The 17,747-nt window shown below is 50.7% G+C and overlaps 1 protein-coding gene across 8 annotated transcripts in view; it reads left to right on the forward strand.

The window, feature by feature from the left end:
- The window catches only part of TNIP1 (TNFAIP3 interacting protein 1), a 45,033-nt gene that overhangs the window by 10,652 nt on the left and 16,634 nt on the right, over window positions 1-17,747 (forward strand). For 7 of the 8 annotated variants that reach the window (XM_034780168.1, XM_034780167.1, XM_034780170.1 and 4 more), the window contains exons 2-5: window positions 11,446-11,616; window positions 13,164-13,286; window positions 15,105-15,193; window positions 15,822-15,890. In XM_034780168.1, coding sequence (XP_034636059.1) covers window positions 11,484-11,616; window positions 13,164-13,286; window positions 15,105-15,193; window positions 15,822-15,890 — 414 coding nt within the window. In that variant the 5' untranslated portion in view covers window positions 11,446-11,483. Of the gene's footprint in view, window positions 1-1,593; window positions 1,748-11,445; window positions 11,617-13,163; window positions 13,287-15,104; window positions 15,194-15,821; window positions 15,891-17,747 lie in introns of those variants that run through there. The other variant, XM_034780169.1, reaches the window with a different exon arrangement.

Below are 17,747 nucleotides of genomic sequence, written 5' to 3' on the forward strand. Positions count from 1 at the left end.
GGAGTTACAAGAAGAGCTGGAAAAAAATTTGACGAACCATTTTTCCAGGGACAAATGTTTCATCAAAACCAAAATGTTATGTGGAAACGTATCTGTTTGGACACAAATTTCATCGGGAAGTTTCCTTGGGTCTGGGGTGGAATTTCTAGACTGAGGGTACGCCTACCCTGGAGCTGGATGGGGTAATTTCCAGCTTGAGTAGACAGAGGATAGCTCAGTGGTTTGAGCATTGGCCTGCTAAACCCAGGGTTGTGAGTTCAATCCTTGAGGGAGCCATTTAGGGATCTGGGGCAAAAATCTGTCTGGGGATTGGTCCTGCTTTGAGCAGGGGGTTGGACTAGATGACCTCCTGAGGTTCCTTCCAACCCTGATATTCTATGACCTCTGCTATTGAGCTGGTTCACAAAAACCAGAAGTGTAGCCCTGGGCAGCGGGATGCCCGAGGACAGTCCGGTAAGAGACCCTAAGTACATACGCAGGACAACTAGGCTAGCCTGCGGCTCACGCCGTCAGGGCTACACTGCACTTTTTCCCCCCCCTCCACGCTTGCTTTATCAGAGCTAACCTGGGTATGTCTGCTCAAGCTGGAAATTCCACCTCCTTCAGCTCCAGTGTAGACATACTCAGAGACCGAGACCAGAATAGCCCAGCGGTTAGTGCGCTCAGCTGGGGAGGTAGGAGACCCTGCTGTGAAGCAGGTAGAACGGGGACTAGAACTACTAGGCTAGGGGCTATTCTGGGGTGTCTCTCCCTCTTATTCCCCTCTCCCCCCCAAATAAAAAAAAGTCCAAAGGTCTTGGTTTCATTCCGGATCAGAATGAAAACAAATTTTGAAACCTTGTTTTTTGAAACCTTGGAATAGTTGTTTTCCAAGCAGCCCTTATGGTCAATAAAACCCTGGCATGGTCTCTGCAGGCATCCGGCCAGGAGTTACCCAAACTCTAGGCTGAATTCAGTGTAGTACAATCTGGATTTTGTTCTCCAGGTTCAGCTCCTCATTCAGGAAAGTCCCTTCTCCCAAGCAACTCCCCACCCTGTAAGTTTTCTGGCACGCGCTTCCCCCCTCCCCCGGCTTCACCTCCAAGGGTATGTCTACACGGCAGCCGGGAGTGTGCTTCCCAGCATGGGAAAACAGACCTGCACTAGAGCTGTTTGAACTAGTGTGCTAAAAATATCAGTGAGCCCATGGTAGCCAGCCAAGTACATACCCAGGGGGGTTAGGTGGGTGGGTGTGAGCGCTATTTGTAGAATACTTGTATGTGGACTACGGAACTACTGGAGTTCTCACTGAGACCTCAACCGATTGTAGCCCCCGCGGTATCTACGGTCCTGGCCACAGACGGCACATCTGTATTGTAATTAGCTGCTTTCCAGTAAATAAGGCTGAAGTGCTTTTGCTTTCATTCTGAGGAGAGAGTTGCTGTCCTCAGCAGGTGCCCTTTGGAACGCCGAGTGTGCTGCCAGAGTTCGGGAGATTGCTTTCAAGCCATGGATTCCTGGGTGCCCTGGACGGTCTTGTGTTGCAAGAAGGAAAACCCCTGCTCTGCATAAGGATCCTGTGTGCTGTGCCAGTGACTCGGCACACCTGCTTCCTGGCTCTGCCCATGGGGAGAGGCTTCAGTCTCAATTTCACAGGAGTGCCAGGGTCCTGCTGAATGATTTGGTGGTGTCGAAGGGATGTGTGGGACAGAGCCACAGGCTGAGGGGTGAACGGGAGCGCTGAGAGACTCACTCACTCACTGGCCAGGTGATTTCAGCCTCCCAATAGGGCTTGTGGGGGCAAACAACTGAATTAGCTTTAAGAGAAAGCTGGGTAAATTCATGAATGGGATTATCTGACGGATGGGGCTGCTTGTGATGGTGGGGGGCAGGGCTCAGCAGCCCTGGGGCTCACTGCCGGTTTAGATCTTATGTTCCTAAAAGCTCAGACTTCAGGGCTTCACCGTTCGGGGCAGATGGGACTTTGGCCCACCCCCAGGGCTCTGAGGTGGCACTAGATGTTTTCTCTCTTCGGTGCTGGCTGGTTTTTGCTCAAGGTCTAACCGATTGTCTTATCGGAGGCGGGAAGGAATTTCTCCCCGGTCTAATTGGCAGTGGTCCTTGGGGACTTTTCACCTTCCTCTGCAGTGTGTGGGTGGCGGTCACTTGCCAGGTTTATCTCATTTAATCATTGTCCTGCCATCGCAGGGGCCTCGTGCAGCAATGCACTTTGGTCCTGCCTGTTCTTTGTGTGACAGACCAGCCTAGACTCCTGTGGGCTGTCCTACTTTGATCTAATTTTGGTTGTGGGATTTGGGGTGTGGGTGCCGGGCGGTGATGGTGGCCTGTGATGTACAGGAGGCCAGCTCTGGAAGATCTGGTGTGGTCCCATCTGACCTTAAACCTTATGATTCTTGAGGTCCCCCACGTACGCTGTGAAAATGCCCTGTTACAGTCATTCAGTCTCCGCACAGAATCTCTCCCCCCACCTCCACTGCTGTTGGAACTCCTTTGACTGCTAGTGTAAACTTCACCAACGTGTTTCTCAGCACGGTCAATTGTTTTCAGGGCCGCTAGAGAGGGGGCAGCCACGGCTGTCAGCAGCAATGCAGGGATCACTCTCCTGGTATATCTGGGGCTTCCCAGGGGCAGGTAAGGGCCACATGCAGGCTGGCTCTCTGGTGGCTCAGGGTCACAACTTTATTGCGAGGCGCACCATATTTGGTGTTTTTCTTTTAAAACCCCAGCTCCTGGAATGACAAGAGCCTATGAGAATCTCCATTTTCATTTGAAATAGCTGTGACCACCTCTCTTCTCTTCCTATTCCCCCCCCCCCCCCACTGGTAACCCTAATTATTTAAAAAACAACCCGTGCCTACAGTCCATGTAATTAAAGCTAAGATTGAGTCATGGGTATTTTTAGTAAAAGTCATGGACAGGTCACAGGCTGTGAATTACTGTTTATTGCCCGTGACCTGTCCATGACTTTTACTATAAACGCCCCTGACTAAATTTTCGCTGCCCGGGGCTGCCGAGCAGCGGCTGGTGCGGCCGCCCCTGGGGCCGTTGCTTGGGCGATCCCCGGGGCAGCTCCAGCAGAGGCCGGTGTGACTGACCCCGGGGCCAGTTGCTCGTGCGGCCCTGGGGTCAGCCACGCTGGCGGCTGCGGAATTTCATGGAGGTCGCGGAAAGTCACGGGTTCCATGACTTTCTGTGACCTCCATGACAAACTCGCAGCCTTACGTGTCATTAACCCAGCTGGGACAATTCTTCATCTTTCCCACTTGCTTGTACGTTGCATCAATCTCCTCTACCCATTACCTGTCTGTGTCTTTAGAGTGTAATCCCTTTACAGCAAGGATTGTCTCTTTGGTGCTTGTACAGCCCCAGCACGATGGGGCCCCAATTTCTGCTGAACCCATTCGACACTACCACCAATATCTGTATTCGCTACTAAAAGTAAGTTTCTGGCCTCATGGTTGTGAAGTAAAGTTAGAAAATGTGCATCCCAAAGGGAAATAAAGAGCCCACTGTGTGTTATTTCTGAGCCAATCTCCTGATTTCTCGAGGCCTGGTCCGTGTTATTTTTTGGGTTGTCCTCCATGTATGTGCCGGTGCCTAGGTTATGCAGTGTGTTACAGGGGTGAGGAGTGAATGCACTGTGCCTTCTACTCTAGTTAACTCAGTCCCCTGGGAGTGCCATGGTTTCTCAATGCAGGGCGTGTGGAAGGAGGGGAAGATGATGCCAACAACTGTGGTTTAAAGCTAAGGGTTCTGTGATCCTAGGCTCTAAGCCGTTCCTATGATACCAGTTGCTCCTCTTGCCCAGAAGAAAATATTTTTTCTCTTCCATTTGTCTAGCTGCTTCTGATTTATTTTATTTTTTTTAAGTGGTATATTTCTAACACAGCCCAAACCAGTGCAGCTTCTTATTGCTTCCTCATCTGTATATGGGCCTCGCCAAGAAGAGGAATGATCTGGAAACAGCATTTTGTTGCGAGTCAGTGGGTTGGTGTTGAACTGGTAGGGGGAGTTTTTGGTGGATCACACCAAAAAGGCTGCTGTTGTGTGAGTCCATTTCTCAGTGGTGGTGAGTGCTAGATGTTTTTAATAGGCGCTTCTGTTCCAAAGGGCTATTATTCACTAGATCGTGACTAGGTTCACACCGTCACCACTGGATGGCTGATAACTAACCTCTTGCCGCTTGGGTTTTTAAATAACCTTGGGGGCTGGGGAGGGACTGGTCATGGCCAATGAAATCTAAAAATAATCACAATTAGAAGCACACTGCAGGGCGGCTGGAAGTATGAGTGAGCATTTAATGCCCATGCTAGCAAAGGGCTCACAGCACTAGTTTGAGCCAGTTACTGTTCCAGGAAACACCGTGCAAATTTCCCCCACCCAGCTCTGCTGATGCACCTCAGGTCTGAGCAGTGTCACCTGCGCCTGGTCCGTGCTGGGCTCCCTCTGCCAAGGACTGGCAGTCTTTCACTAGTGATTAAGAGGAGGTCACCAAAGACATTGTGACCGTAGGCAGATTTGAACATGGGTCTCCAGAAGTGAAAGGCTAGTGCCTGGATGTACCGTCCTAGCTCACTCGTGACTAGCTTCTATTGTGTACTGTCTCAAAGAACCCTTCCAGAGGAGGCTAACTCCCAGGGAAATTCCAAGGCAGTGGCGTTACGTAATTCGCGCGTGCTCATTGTGTTGAATTCTGGAGCGTAAGTGGGACGGGAAGGACGTTGTTTGTGTTTTTCCTGGCATGGACGTGGCTATGGCTTTATGATGCTCCTCCCTGTACACCATGGCCACTCACAGCGTGGTGGTAGCAGCAGGAATAGATCTGAGGTCATTTTACTCCAAATACCCAGGCTCCCACTACCTGAGCTAAGGAAGAATCTCTACTGGTTGTTAGCAGAATGGGCCCCAGTGTTCACAGCTGAGCAGTCCTGATTCCTTCCAACAGAGGGCCACAGCAAAGCCCCCTCTTGGTTTGAAGTGAAGTTCAAACGGGCAAATCCGAATGAGCTCCATGGATTGCATCTGGTGCACTTTAGGCGACTGGAACGTCTTTAATCGCAGTCGAAGAAGGTTCCTATACCTGCCTGATTCCAGGAGAGACTTCGCTTGGGAACACTCCCCACTTGAGTATGGCAGTTCTGGAAAAATCCCACCCTGGAATTTTTCCTGGCATTATTATTGGAATGAGGAGTACTGTGTAGGACTGGACTCAATCGTACACTGGTCAGACCTCAGACTGGAGAGACCTTGCCTTGAAGACCCTTGTTCTAACACTCATTGCCTTTATGCTTTCCAGGGGTGCTCAACAACCATTAACTAGTCCCAGTCACACCTGAATGGGTGCTAAGCCAGTGTGATCCCCATTTTGCAGAAGGGGCCTCACAGCAAGTCAGTGCTAGGGATATGGTGGGAACCCAGGAGTCCTGCCTCACAGCCCTGATCTCTCTGCCTCTCCTTTTTCAGTCTGCTTTGGTGCTGCCTGCGAGTTAAAGTAGATTGAGACAGGAGGGAGAACTCTAAGCAAGGGCTAGCACCGAACCAGTTCTTCTGTCTCAGGAAAATATTTGAGATGTCGAAAAAATGACCTGTCTCAAATAGGGTTGAAAAGTCAAAACCTAGAAAATTTTCACAAACTAGGAAAAAAAAAAAATCCATTTGGGTCAATTTTGACCAATTTTTATTGCTTTTTTACTATCATTAGTTTAATTTTGAAACACAAAGTTATTTCAACCTGGAATGTCAAAATGAAACATTTCAACAATTTTAACTTTTTTTGACCATTTTTTTTCAGCTAAAATTTTTTATTTTGTTTTTTTTTTATTTTTTGTAGAAAAAACAGCCCTTTCCCTGAGTGGTTTCGGTTTCAACGAATTGGCGTTTTCTGACGAACAACAGTTGTCTGAAAATGCCTGACTAGCTCTACTGTCAACATACTGGGCATGGGGGAGAGATCTGAACCAGGGAGAGGAAGAGAAGCTCCTTCTTGTTCTTAACGAGAGAGCAAGAGCTGTCTCCCCCTTACTAATCCCCAATGCTGCTGACTTGGCACGGGTGGCTCATTGGGTTGTATTTTTCTCCCAGACACTGCGATGTGGCTATTTAGACATGTGACATTCTTGATCTTTCATCTGAATTCTCCCCCACCCACTCTTGTCCTCTCATTTCTCCTTGTGCTGAGTTGTTATAAAAGCCCTCCTCTGAAAGGTCTCTGTGCACCCACCCTCTTCTCCAGCAGGCTGAGAACGGAGCTGGTGGGCAGGTGACCACAGTCTGCCTTGCGTGACTGTGTCCTCTCCCTCTGGTTCTCATGAGGTTGTTGTGCTCTCCCCGCAGATAGTCTCACGACCAGGGAGGAGTTGTCATCGCTTGATGAAAAGATCAGGACAGCTTGGGGGGGGGGGGGGGGAACACCCGACATTTCTCTTCAGTTCGGGGCTGAGGAATGGTGAAGTTCACGGCTCCTTCTGGCCCTAACTCAGAACATGAACAAAACTTCTAGTGGCCTTGTGGCAGAGGGGATGGGAGGGCCCCATGGATTACCAAAGGCGCCTGTGGAGTCTTGAACAGCAGTAGGATCGTGAGGGATGGGTGTGACAGAAAGAGCCTTGAATTGGACCTTGTGTGTGACAGAGAAATGCTGTGTGTGTCACAATGAGCTGGGCCTAAATACCACTGCTAATTGGTGGGGAAACACTTAACAACCTTGACATTTGAATTGCCCTCATTAGGTTTCAGAGTTGACAGAGATGGATGGCTTGGAGCTACTGTTCCAGGCCATCAGCAGACTCAGGCAGACAAAGGCTGACGTCCATATGAGGCTCAAGTCTTTCCAATCAGCCAACCTCTGGCTATTGGAATCATTAGTTTAGGTCAATGGTTCTCTGACTCATTCTCTTAAGTGAAATCTGTGCATTAATCCACCTGTCCTCCCAACCACCCAGTCCCATGAGGCTTGGCAACCAAATGTTTGATTCTTGGATAATGAGGGAGAACTGCTAGGACAGCTGGTGGTGAATACCCCTCCCCCCCCAGTTGTGGTGGTCCCAGTTCTCCGGCGTGTCTAAGGCAGCCTGACCTCCAGTCCCTTCCTGCTGGCTTGCATTCTTTTTAGGGAATTCTTTCGCCCTCGGTGCATCTCTCCTGTGGGATGCTCAATCCGACCGTGCTGAGCACTTCCCGGTGCTGGATGCTGTCTCGCTCGTTACGGGAGGTGAGCAGGTACTGAAACTGCCACCGCTCTCAGTCAGCTGCTCCTGCATGCTCCAGAAACAGAGTCTTTGGTCAGGTAGCACCTGAGAAGTTAGTGACTGTTCTGACTGCTCTTCACCCCCTTGAAGTACCCTCTGCCTGAGCGTCCCTCTGGTCTGAGAATGCAGATTGTGTGTCGGGGGGTGGGGGGTGTTGCTGTTCTACTAAGTGCAGACAGGTCTTGGCGGGTCAAAGTGTCTCTCCCCTTTGGAGACGTGGTGTTGTAACTCTCTCAGGGCACAGAAAACACGAGTCTTAACATCTAGGCTTGGCGCCTTGCTGGGGGCGACCATGCACCTCGTGCAAGCTACCCATGTGCTTGGACATGATTCTGCCCAGAGAGGTCAGGGCTGGAATAGCAGAAGGTGCTGCTGGCCAGGATGGCGGTCCATTGGCAGAGCTATGTGCTTGTCAGTAACCTCCCATCTTGATTTAAAAATGGTCAGTGATGGGGAATCCATCCCAACCCTTGGTAAGTTGTGCCAATGGTCAGTTACTCTCACTGTTAAAAATGGATGCCTATTTCCAGTCTGAATTTGTCTAGCTTTGGCTTCCAGCTGTTGGATTGTGTTAGACCTGCTAGATTGAGGAGCCCATTATTAAATATTTGTTCCCCATGTCGGTACTTATAGACTGGGATCTGGTACTTTCTCTTTCACGAGTGCTGCCGGTTGCGGAAATGAATGTGGGATTTGCCCTGTGTTACTTGCAGTGCACTGGAGACCTTTGCGACGTGTACATGATAAGATAATGCACTCGCAGCACTCCAAAGATGTAAACGGAGGGACCTTCTCCTGGGCCTCTAATCCAGGCCATAAATTGTATCGTAGTGGGCTTTGTTGGAATCCAGTCCTGGTTAGTGAAATACATCCAGTGAGAGAAGGGAAGGTGCACAGAGCTGTCCCAGGGCATTCTAACTAGCAGTTTAAACCTTGCTCTGGAGGAAAAGTCCCTCGCTAGGTCATGTTAATTATCTTCAAACAATCAGTGAGTTAATTGCTATTCTGGTTGCAGATCCTGTCAGGTGGCAATTGTCATCTGGAAAGTCCCTGATCCCACTGACAGGCAGGTTATGTAAACTTGGAAGTATCAGAGGGGTAGCCATGTTAGTCTGGATCTGTAAAAAGCAACAGAGGGTCCTGTGGCACCTTTAAGACTAACAGATATATTGGAGCATAAGCTTTCATGGGTGAATGCCCACTTTGTCAGACACATGCTTATGCTCCAATACATCTGTTAGGGTACATCTACACTACAGGGGGGAGTCGATTTAAGATACGCAAATTCAGCTACGTGAATAGCGTAGCTGAATTCGACGTATCGCAGCCGACTTACCCCGTTGTGAGGACGGCGGCAAAATCGACTTCTGCGGCTTTCTGTCGGTGGCGCTTACTACCACCTCCGCTGGTGGAGTAAGAGCGCCGATTCGGGGATCGATTGTCGTGTCCCGATGGGACGCGATAAATTGATCCCCGAGAGGTTGATTTCTACCCGCCGATTCAGGCGGGTAGTATAGACCTAACCTTAGTCTTAAAGGTGCCACAGGACCCTCTGTTGCTGTAAACTTGGAAGTAGCTCTGGGCCTCAGGCCAGGGGGCTTCAAATTTTCAGAGCATGGACTAGAGCTTTCCTGTCCCACAAAAATTTGAGATACAGTATTGAGAAAATTCCCTATCCCGAACCGGGATGAAAAATCAAAATCTTGAAAATTTTTGCCAGTGGAAAACCTGGGGGGAAAAAAAAAAAAAAAGTTTGGATCAATCAAAAGGTCTTGTTTCAATTTTGGTCTTTGTTCTCTGAACGGCTCTTTCTCCCCCCCCCTTTTTTATGTAAATGTACTAAAATTTCAAAACAAAGTCATTTTGTTTAAAACATGTGAAACTTCCTGTTTAGAAAATGGTAAAACGTCCATTTAGATCTCCAAACTTTTCTTTTCCCAGTTTTTTGAGTCAGGAGACTTGTCGAATCCAGACCCTGTTGTGTGAACAGATTTGATTTTGATGAATTGGCATTTTTGGGGTAAAAAACCAAAAGGGTTTGGTGAAGAATTCCTGACCAGCTCTAGCATGGAACTTGTGGTAATACAGTGATTCTCGGGTAGCCGCTCCACCCCGTTTGCAATTGCATAACATCCCTGTGGTGACTACTACAGCCATTGCTTACCTGGAAAAGTAATTAGGGAAGTATTGAATGTAATTTAGCAGCCTTTGAATGCCATGTAGCAGCCAGCAAAGGTGTTCCTGGAGCTTAAAGAAGGAGTGAGCCAGCCAGGGGTGTGATTTTTTTTTTTTTTTTTTTTTTGAGAGAGACCCACAAAAATGGTGGCTTAATAAATAAATGTCCTGGTGTCAGCTATTGTCTCTTGTCTCCCTCTCGCCCACCGCTACCTGATTCTCAGTACATCCAGGTACTTAGGCCCAACAAATAACTTAGTGGTTCCCCGGGCCTTTTGTTTCTGGTATAACTGGTTAACGCAGACTGTTTTTTCCACCTGGGAATATGTCTGGGTTGGGCCATGGAATGCATCCAGGAGTCACCTGGGGCCAAAAATGCTATTTAACAAACTATTGGACTTATCTGAGATGTCTCCCAGCCCGATCTGTGGCTCTGTGTTGTCACGGTCATCATCTAGTGAATTGCAGAAGATGGATCTAATAGGGTGGAGCCCAGCACAGTTTGATTTTGCAACACAGACAGGACTAAGCTGTGTGTTTGAGAGCTGGTTGAAGGCGGTTTTGTTTACTTGTAATTTAAGAACTTGGCCATTTTCTGGCAATGGAAACATTCACGTAAACATTCTGCTCTTTCTCAGTCTTTTACAAATTTTTCATGGAGACTTTTTTCCCCTTACCTTTTGGTTTCCCTTTGTGAGGTTTTCATTTTTGGGGTTCTGTGGGGCAGTTTTCTCTCTGTTCTGTTTGCACTGACTGGTTTACTTGATCTGTTTAGTCATGTGGCAGGAATCTCGTCAAAAGTGAAAAAAATCATTTTAGAAAATGTCACTTTAAAAAAAAAATCCTTGGAACATTTCTTTACCCAAAAAAAAAAAATCTTGATCTGTCAAACTGTGATGAAAACAACATCCACGGCTCTCGTGATCTTTTTTTCAAAAAATGTTTTAACCAGCTGTAGTGTTAACCATATGGCCAAATAGCAGGAGAGCCCAGCAGCTCCAAGGAGGAAGGGGAGAGGACCAAGCGTGGTCAAGTAGAATGAGTCTGTGGTGAAATGACTTTGAGGGAGGTGGGGAAGAAGATTGGAGCAAAGGGCCTGTCAGCACCGGGGAAAGAATGCCCTGAGTGGGTTCTAGCCCACGAAAGCTTATGCTCAAATAAATTTGTTAGCCTCTAAAGTGCCACAAGTACTCCTGTTCTTAGGACTAATGTGTATCACTCAGAAGCTTCAAAAGATAATTGCAGTAAACCATCTTGGGGCTGGTCTGCTCACAGGTGTCTCACTGATTTAATACTATCGGTTTCTGAACTGATCTAGTTAAACTGGTGCCAAAAAAACTGCGTAGAGCAGCCATTAACTGGCTCTGCTCTTGTCCTGCAGATGTTCTCTGTAAGGGAAAGGTGTGCAAACACAATGCTCGGGGGCCAAAATAACCAGAGTCTCTTAATGTGAGTAAATGCCATTGAGAGGGAATAACTTGGTCTCCTCTCTCCTGACACGCTACCCGTGGCTGCAGCTTGCGTGACGTTAACGGGTGAGAGATAACGGGGGAGGGGGGGAGTGCAGGAGAAGAATCGGCTGTGGTGCCAGTGATGCTTTCAGGTGGCTTTGATCACTGGTGGGGCACTTGTGTATGCTGGGGACAGGGCGAAAGGAAGGGGCGAGACAGGCTTTGTCCATGAGCAGGGGCTGCCAATTGGTGCCACACTCAGCAACGGAGACCAGAGTGCTCGTTGTTGCGGAATTGAGCCAGGCTTCGAGCACAGGTCTGCAGCAAGGCTGGGGAGTGCACTAACCCACTGTAACACATGCAGCCCCCACCCACCTCTTGTGACATTTACATATAGCTATTGTGAGCAATTATGGAAGCTGCAGACCAATTGGAGATAGCTGTGTCTGGCAGCCGCTGGAACCCAAATTGCTGATGAGCTCTGGGCTAGGGCGTGAGGTACCCCAGGGCCGTTCTCGCACTCCAAGGGGCTCAGGTCCGGAAGGGTGACGTTCTGATTTGTTGCCTTTCAGGGATGGCTGGTTGGGAGGTAGATGATTAAGCTGCAGACATGGAAGGGAAAGGACCCTACCGCATCTACGACCCTGGTGGGGGGACACAGGAAGAGGCAGCTGCAGCCTTTGAGCGGCTGGTGGAGGAGAACACCCGGCTGAAGGAGAAGATGCAGGGGATAAAGTCTCTAGGTAATTGCTGTGGTGCTGGACTTGTGGGGGGGGGGGGGGGGAGGGTGGCTTTTCTTTTATCCTTCCCCTTTCTGGAGAGTTCGCTGCCTCCCTGTGGCAGACCCTTGCCTTGCAGCCACGATGCCTCATGCATGGCGCTCTCACTGCTTCATCAGCTAGAGGGGGTGCTACGGAGTGACACCCCTCTCTTTCCCCACCCCAGGGTGCGCTTGCTGACTCGGCAACACTCCCTAGCTGGGGTGTGGGAAACCGGGACTATGCATTCAATGTGTAGCCCCTCTCAACCTGTCCTGAACATGCCCTGGACGATTGATATCCACGGGGTGATTCCCTGCCTGGGAAACCCCTCCCGGGTATGAATTGTGCCGTTCTGCAGCGAGTGGCGCAGCTGTGCATCCTGGGAGCGGGCGCTGGCTCGTCACTGAGAAGGCAACACAAAGCTCTTGGCTCTCTGTAAAATCTGTTGTGGTGCCGGCAGAATCTCGTGGCTTGCGCACAGGGAACGTGCAGATGGGCTGAGACGCCTGCTGTTTGTGCAGCCTACAGAACGGCCCATGGTCTGTGCTAAATGGATGGGTTGCTATGGTTGCTGTGCTGATGCGTGGCTGAGAATTGAGAAGTGTCTTAAATGTGCTCAGCTCCTCTAGCATCCTTCTGTGATGTACTGCAGGAGCCTTGATCCAGCTAGCTTTTAAATAAGGCGATGCTTCTGTTCAGCTACCACCTGAAACTCCCCACCCCTAATCCGTTTGATGGCTTTTTCCCCTCTTGCTGGAGAGGACACTTAGTCCTCCTCACTGCTGGCTTCTGTGCTGCAAATGTAGGGGAACCTCTTGGCCCTGTGGACCCAAATAATGCAGACTAAGGCCTGGTCCACACTTAAAAATTAGATCGACCTAGCTACATCGCTCAGAGCTGTGAAAAATTTCGCCTTCTGTGTGCCGGGGTTAGGTCGACCTAACACCCGGTGTAGACACAGTGAAGATGGCGGAATTCCTTCATCAATGAAGGAAGCGACTCCACTCCGGTGCCGCATTGCCAGAGCTGTGCCGCTGTTGTATAGATGTACCAGTAACCTCCTAGAGTTCACAGGCAGCAGGAGACTGTGATGCCCCGTTCCGAGAGGACAGACAAGATGCATGAGTGTGGGAAAAGATTAGATCTTGTTGTACTACCCAGTGGAGATTAAAGGCCTTGGAAAAGGGACCCTCCTGGCCCAGGGTGAGGTTCTCTGGCTTAAGATCAGAGCTTTTAAAAACTGGGGAAGACGTATGAAATATAAAATCTTCCCTGTAAGATGTGCTGTCCTTGATGTTCCCATGCTAGAGAAGCATCAACTGTAGTTCCAGTGTGGGATTATTTGCTTGGGAAGAATTATTTCTGTCATGTGTGACATTTCCATTTCTTCTGGTTGTGAACTACAAGTGGGGGAGGGAACTTGTGCAGGCTGGCATGGGGAACTGGCCTCTGGGGCATGGCAACTATATATTAGGGAAGGGGTGTAAATACCAGGAAATGCGAACTCCTCTGTTTACTGTATACACCAGGAGAACTGCTGGAAGAGTCCCAGATGGAAGCATCGAAGCTGCGACAGAAGGTGGAGGACCTCGTGAAGGACAATGAGATGCTGAAGTCGTCTTCCTCTTTCGACAAACTGCCTGAAATAACAGGTATGAAAGTGGGAGGCTTCTCCTATGTTCTCTCTCTCTCTCTCTCTCTCTGACCCTGATGTCCCCAGGGAGTTGCGTGGCCTGTGGAGTGTCCTTGTTTCCCACATCAGTGGTTATGGAGAGAGAAGGTCAGAGCAAAGTTTGGCAAGTCACATCTGGCCGGCCCATTAATCTTCCCTAGTGCACATACATTAGGAATGGTGTCCCTAGCCTGTGTTTGCCAGAAGCTGGGAATGGGCAACAGGAGATGGAGCACTTGATGATTCCCTGTTCTGTTCATTCCCTCTGGGGCACCTGGCACTGGCCACTGTCGGTAGACAGGAGACTGGGCTAGATGGACCCTTGGTCTGACCCAGTAGGGCCATTCTTATGTTCTTAACGTAACAGCCTGTAGCAGCATTTTAAAATGGGTATGCAGACCGTTGGTGCCCTGTGGTCCAGGAGTCCTGTATGCAAAAAGGCTGCACCCTGCCTTGCAAGGAAGTGATTCCTAAGCTGTGGAATGGCTAATGACAAATGAAGAGCAAAGTTAAGTGTCCTAATGAAAAGCGCTGTCTGCTGTTCTCTTATATTGAGATTTGCCTGCAGCTAGTCTGCTTTCTCCAGATCCTGCTCCCTTCTGAGGACGATACGTTGAGTGCTGGTGTAATTCGTGCATGTTTCAGATAAGCCATGAAAACCTGAGGTCCTGTCTGATTTCTGTGGACATCAAACCTCCCCTGGCGTGCTTAATAAGAGTGGGATTTACTCTTGTTGGCCAAATTTTCCTTCCCTGCAGAACCTGTGAGTACCCTAATGTAGACAAGCCTCCTGCAGCCAAGCCCGCTTCTAGAACCGTTTTTAGGTAAAGCTGCTTAAAGGAAGTCTAATCGAAGGAGCGATTCAAAATGGCTGTGGCTGCCGGAGAGTAATCTGCACCAGGGCTCCCACAAAGTCGGCTGAACTGGTGTTAGAACCAATAGGAATCTTTGTGAATTTCCACTTAGTTTGACTTCTGTACTGTGGGGGCAGGGGGGAAAAGCTCCAGTCAGGTCAATGGGGTCGCATGGGGTGGGGGGCAAATTCCGCACCTGCCTGAGGTTTTCAGTTTGGGGGGAGGTAACGCTGCCCTGCCCCCCGCCACACACACAAACTATATCCATGAAGGGGCAAGGCCTGTGTGAGGCTGTTATTGTTAAAGTTGTCTGCTCGCAGGGACTGGCTGATGAGACTTAAAGGGCTGCAAAGAGAATAGCTAAGCCCTGGACCTGATCTTTCAGGATAGCGGTGTGACGCGTCCGAACAGGGGAACGACCAGCTGCTTTACCTGACAAAGCCGACTGACTAAAGGCAAATGCCTGGGAGTTAATACACACAGTCTGCATTTGCACGGCATTACCTGGGCCACTTACCCACAGAGCTGCCCCTGGAAAGAGCCAGGAGAAGGGTGTGCAAGTGTGGGGCTTAGCCCTGGAAGCCGTTCCTTGGTGCCTGTTAGTCTGTTGCTGCTGGTTAGATGGGAGGAAACCAATCTGCACTCTGACCTCTCTCTGCAGCCTGTTGATGTTCTAAGACTGTTGTTTTGTAGCCGGGGGGGAGGGATCGGAGACGGGCCAGTTGAGTAACATTTGTTGCCAGTGCAGAATTTCACCCAGTGGAAGCCTGAGTTCCCTTCCCCTCCGGGGAACGGGTTGGAGGTTTCTGTCCTGTCGCACTAGCTGGAAATCATTGTTCTCTGTGACTTCTTAGCCTGTCTGGTCTCTGCCTCTTCACTGCTGTCCTGTTTCCCATGCCAAGCTCTGAACCATTCACAGCTGTGGCATCCTCTCCCTTTTACAGGAGGTGATCCAGAGCCACACCTGTCCCCCGCGGGTCCAGGCAAAGTTGAGAAGGAGCCGGATACAGACCCTCGGAAGCCTCCATCCACTGTAAGTCTGATGAAAGGGAGGCATTTGCCCTTTAACCCTTAGCAGCCCAGGCCCTGAAATTATCAGGCAATTTAAAAAAAAAATACTCTGAGACTTAAGGAAACAGACACGTCGGAAGGGGCTAGAATTCCTGCCTGACTGGGGTGGGTTCCCTGTTTTGTTTCCCACATGCGTGATAGAATGGACTGTGAGCCTGTCTTTAGACTAGCATGTAACTGCAACAGCTGCTCTGCATTATAGCATTGGAGTGCAGTGCCAGCTACTGTTATCTACGCCCATTCGCTTTCCCTTCAGGGGCTTCCATCCCAACTCTGACCCCTGTAGACACAGGACTTGCTTTCTGTTTGTGGGGCAACCTGCCTGTCCTAGGAGCCCCTATGACTGGATTCTAGTCCCCAAACCTGGAGGATCATCTTTACAATGCATAGAGCGGCTTAAAGAGCTGACCCGCTGGCCCAAACCATCCCTGTTTTGTACTAGAGCAAATGGCATTAAGCCAGCTGGCGGAACGGGCAAATGTCTCCCTTCCCTGCCGTCCCCATAATCTCCATTCTCCCTTTGCTGTGATGGAGCACCGCGGGATTTGCTTTCCCTGCGTGAGGGCCTGACTCCCCCTCTCCCTTCGCAGGGATCCTCGTCAGAGTTCGAAATTGTATCTGGTGAGGACAAGAGGTTTTCCCAGGAGAGCAGGAAGTCGGTGAGTTATCCTGCCAGCTCGGTTCCCTGGGGGAAAGCTCGTCTGGGACTCGAGACAGGGCTATTAGTACATTGCGGGGGCCGGTGGTGGGGACTGTGTAAGATGGGCAAGGCCGTTTGTTCTGGTTTTCCCTGCACTGACCGGGTTTGCTCTTCCTGGATGGGAATGGAGGCCGGGTAGGTGGTGGATGATCAGGGGCAGTAGCTAGGGCTAGAGTGCTGATTCCCAGCTGAGTAGCAAGGTCAGAGGAGCAGCCAGCCAATTCTCCCCGCGCCCACTTCCCCGTCGCCTCACCCCATTTCAGTCCCTGGCCCGATGCACGAGAGCTGCGGCGCGCACACAGGAACCACCGCACGATTGCTTCCCTTGGCCCTTTTCTTGGGACACGGCCAGGAAGATCAGAAGGGGAAAGCGGGCGGCTGCTGCAGAGGGGCCTTCTCGCTCACTTATGCAAATGGGCTGGCGCCGGTGACTTCCCTCTGGGCAGGCGCCGTGCGCTCTGTGCAGCTGGGCGTTCAGCCAGGAGGGCAGGCCACCGGCCTGGGAAACTGGGCGCCTCAGGGCTGAAGAAAGGGGCTGTAAAGTCCTGAGTGGCGCAATCTGGCGCCGCACGTTTCGTAACCCTTTCGGTCTCTGCGCAACTTGACAATCGCTGGGTTATTTCCCTCCCTCACCCGCACTGCCCCCCCTGCCCCACACACAGTCGATGAGATTTTTGCACCCACCCTGGCCTATGTAGGATCCTCTTGACGCCCTGTTAACTATCCCTGTAAAAACCACCATAGGACTCGGCGTGGCTAGCAGGCTCTGCTCAGCAGATGCCCGCTGCTGGCACAGCAGAGCTGGTCGGGCAGGGTCCCGACCGAGGCCCATCGGGGAGCCTGCATTCAGCCTGCCTGTGGTAAGCTTGGCTGTATCCCTGACAGGAGTCCCAGGGGAATGCATCCTTTGAGAGCATTGCCAGTCACTGCCTCCCGGCCCTTCTTCCACCCTCAGCAGGCTGGCATTGTTTTTCTAGGAGCCTGGCTGCAGGCTGCAGTGCGTAGGAGAGCGAGGCTGATTCAGACTAGGAGCTGAGCCGCTGAGGAAGGGGGCACTCGCCCCCTAGCGTCCACTTACTGCCTGTACCCAGCCCTTGTGTGTCAGCCTGTGTTTTGGTTCCCAGAGCCTGGCCTTGCCCCGCGGCTGTTCTGCACACCTGAAGTGGGGAATCCTTCCCACTCTGCCGGCACTGCGGTGGAGCGAGTCGCTGCACGCTTTGCTCTGGGCCCAGATCACTGTGTCCGAGCCGGGCAGCATCCAGAGCGGGGGAGGGAAATAGGACGGTAAAGAGAATAGCGTCTTGTTGGATAAAAACAACCCCAGTGCCGGGTCCCAGAAACACATGCTGCTCCACTGGGACAGGTCCCCGGGTTTGTGCGAGGCCCAGTCCACGCACACATTTGCGCCAGTTTCACTAGCGGGTGTGACTTATAGCGGTTTAATTAATCCAGTGCAACTTTGTGTGTGGATGCTCTGAAATCAGCTTATATCCCTCCAGCTTCCACCTGTCCATTGAGAGGTGCCAGCTCAACCCATTTAAACCCCTCAGGGAAACTCACCCAGTTTTAAGAGAAATCGGTGGAACCCGTGCGCGTAGAGAGAAACCAGGAGCAGGCGAGAGGGCGACTGGGTACATGTGTGGCAGACACATGAGGTGGGGTGATGCAAAGTCAGAAGCGGGTTATGTTGTCACTCCCTTTGCTAGTTGGTGCTGGGGCTGGAATAGCAGGGAGCTGCCCCCCACCCCCCCGAGCCATCCCTGCTCCAGTCCTATCTATAGCTGCTCCCCCGGCAGACGCTGGGAATGGAGTTCTC

The sequence above is a fragment of the Trachemys scripta genome, chromosome 8 (genome assembly GCF_013100865.1).
Source record: "Trachemys scripta elegans isolate TJP31775 chromosome 8, CAS_Tse_1.0, whole genome shotgun sequence".
NCBI classification, from domain to species: Eukaryota; Metazoa; Chordata; order Testudines; family Emydidae; genus Trachemys; species Trachemys scripta.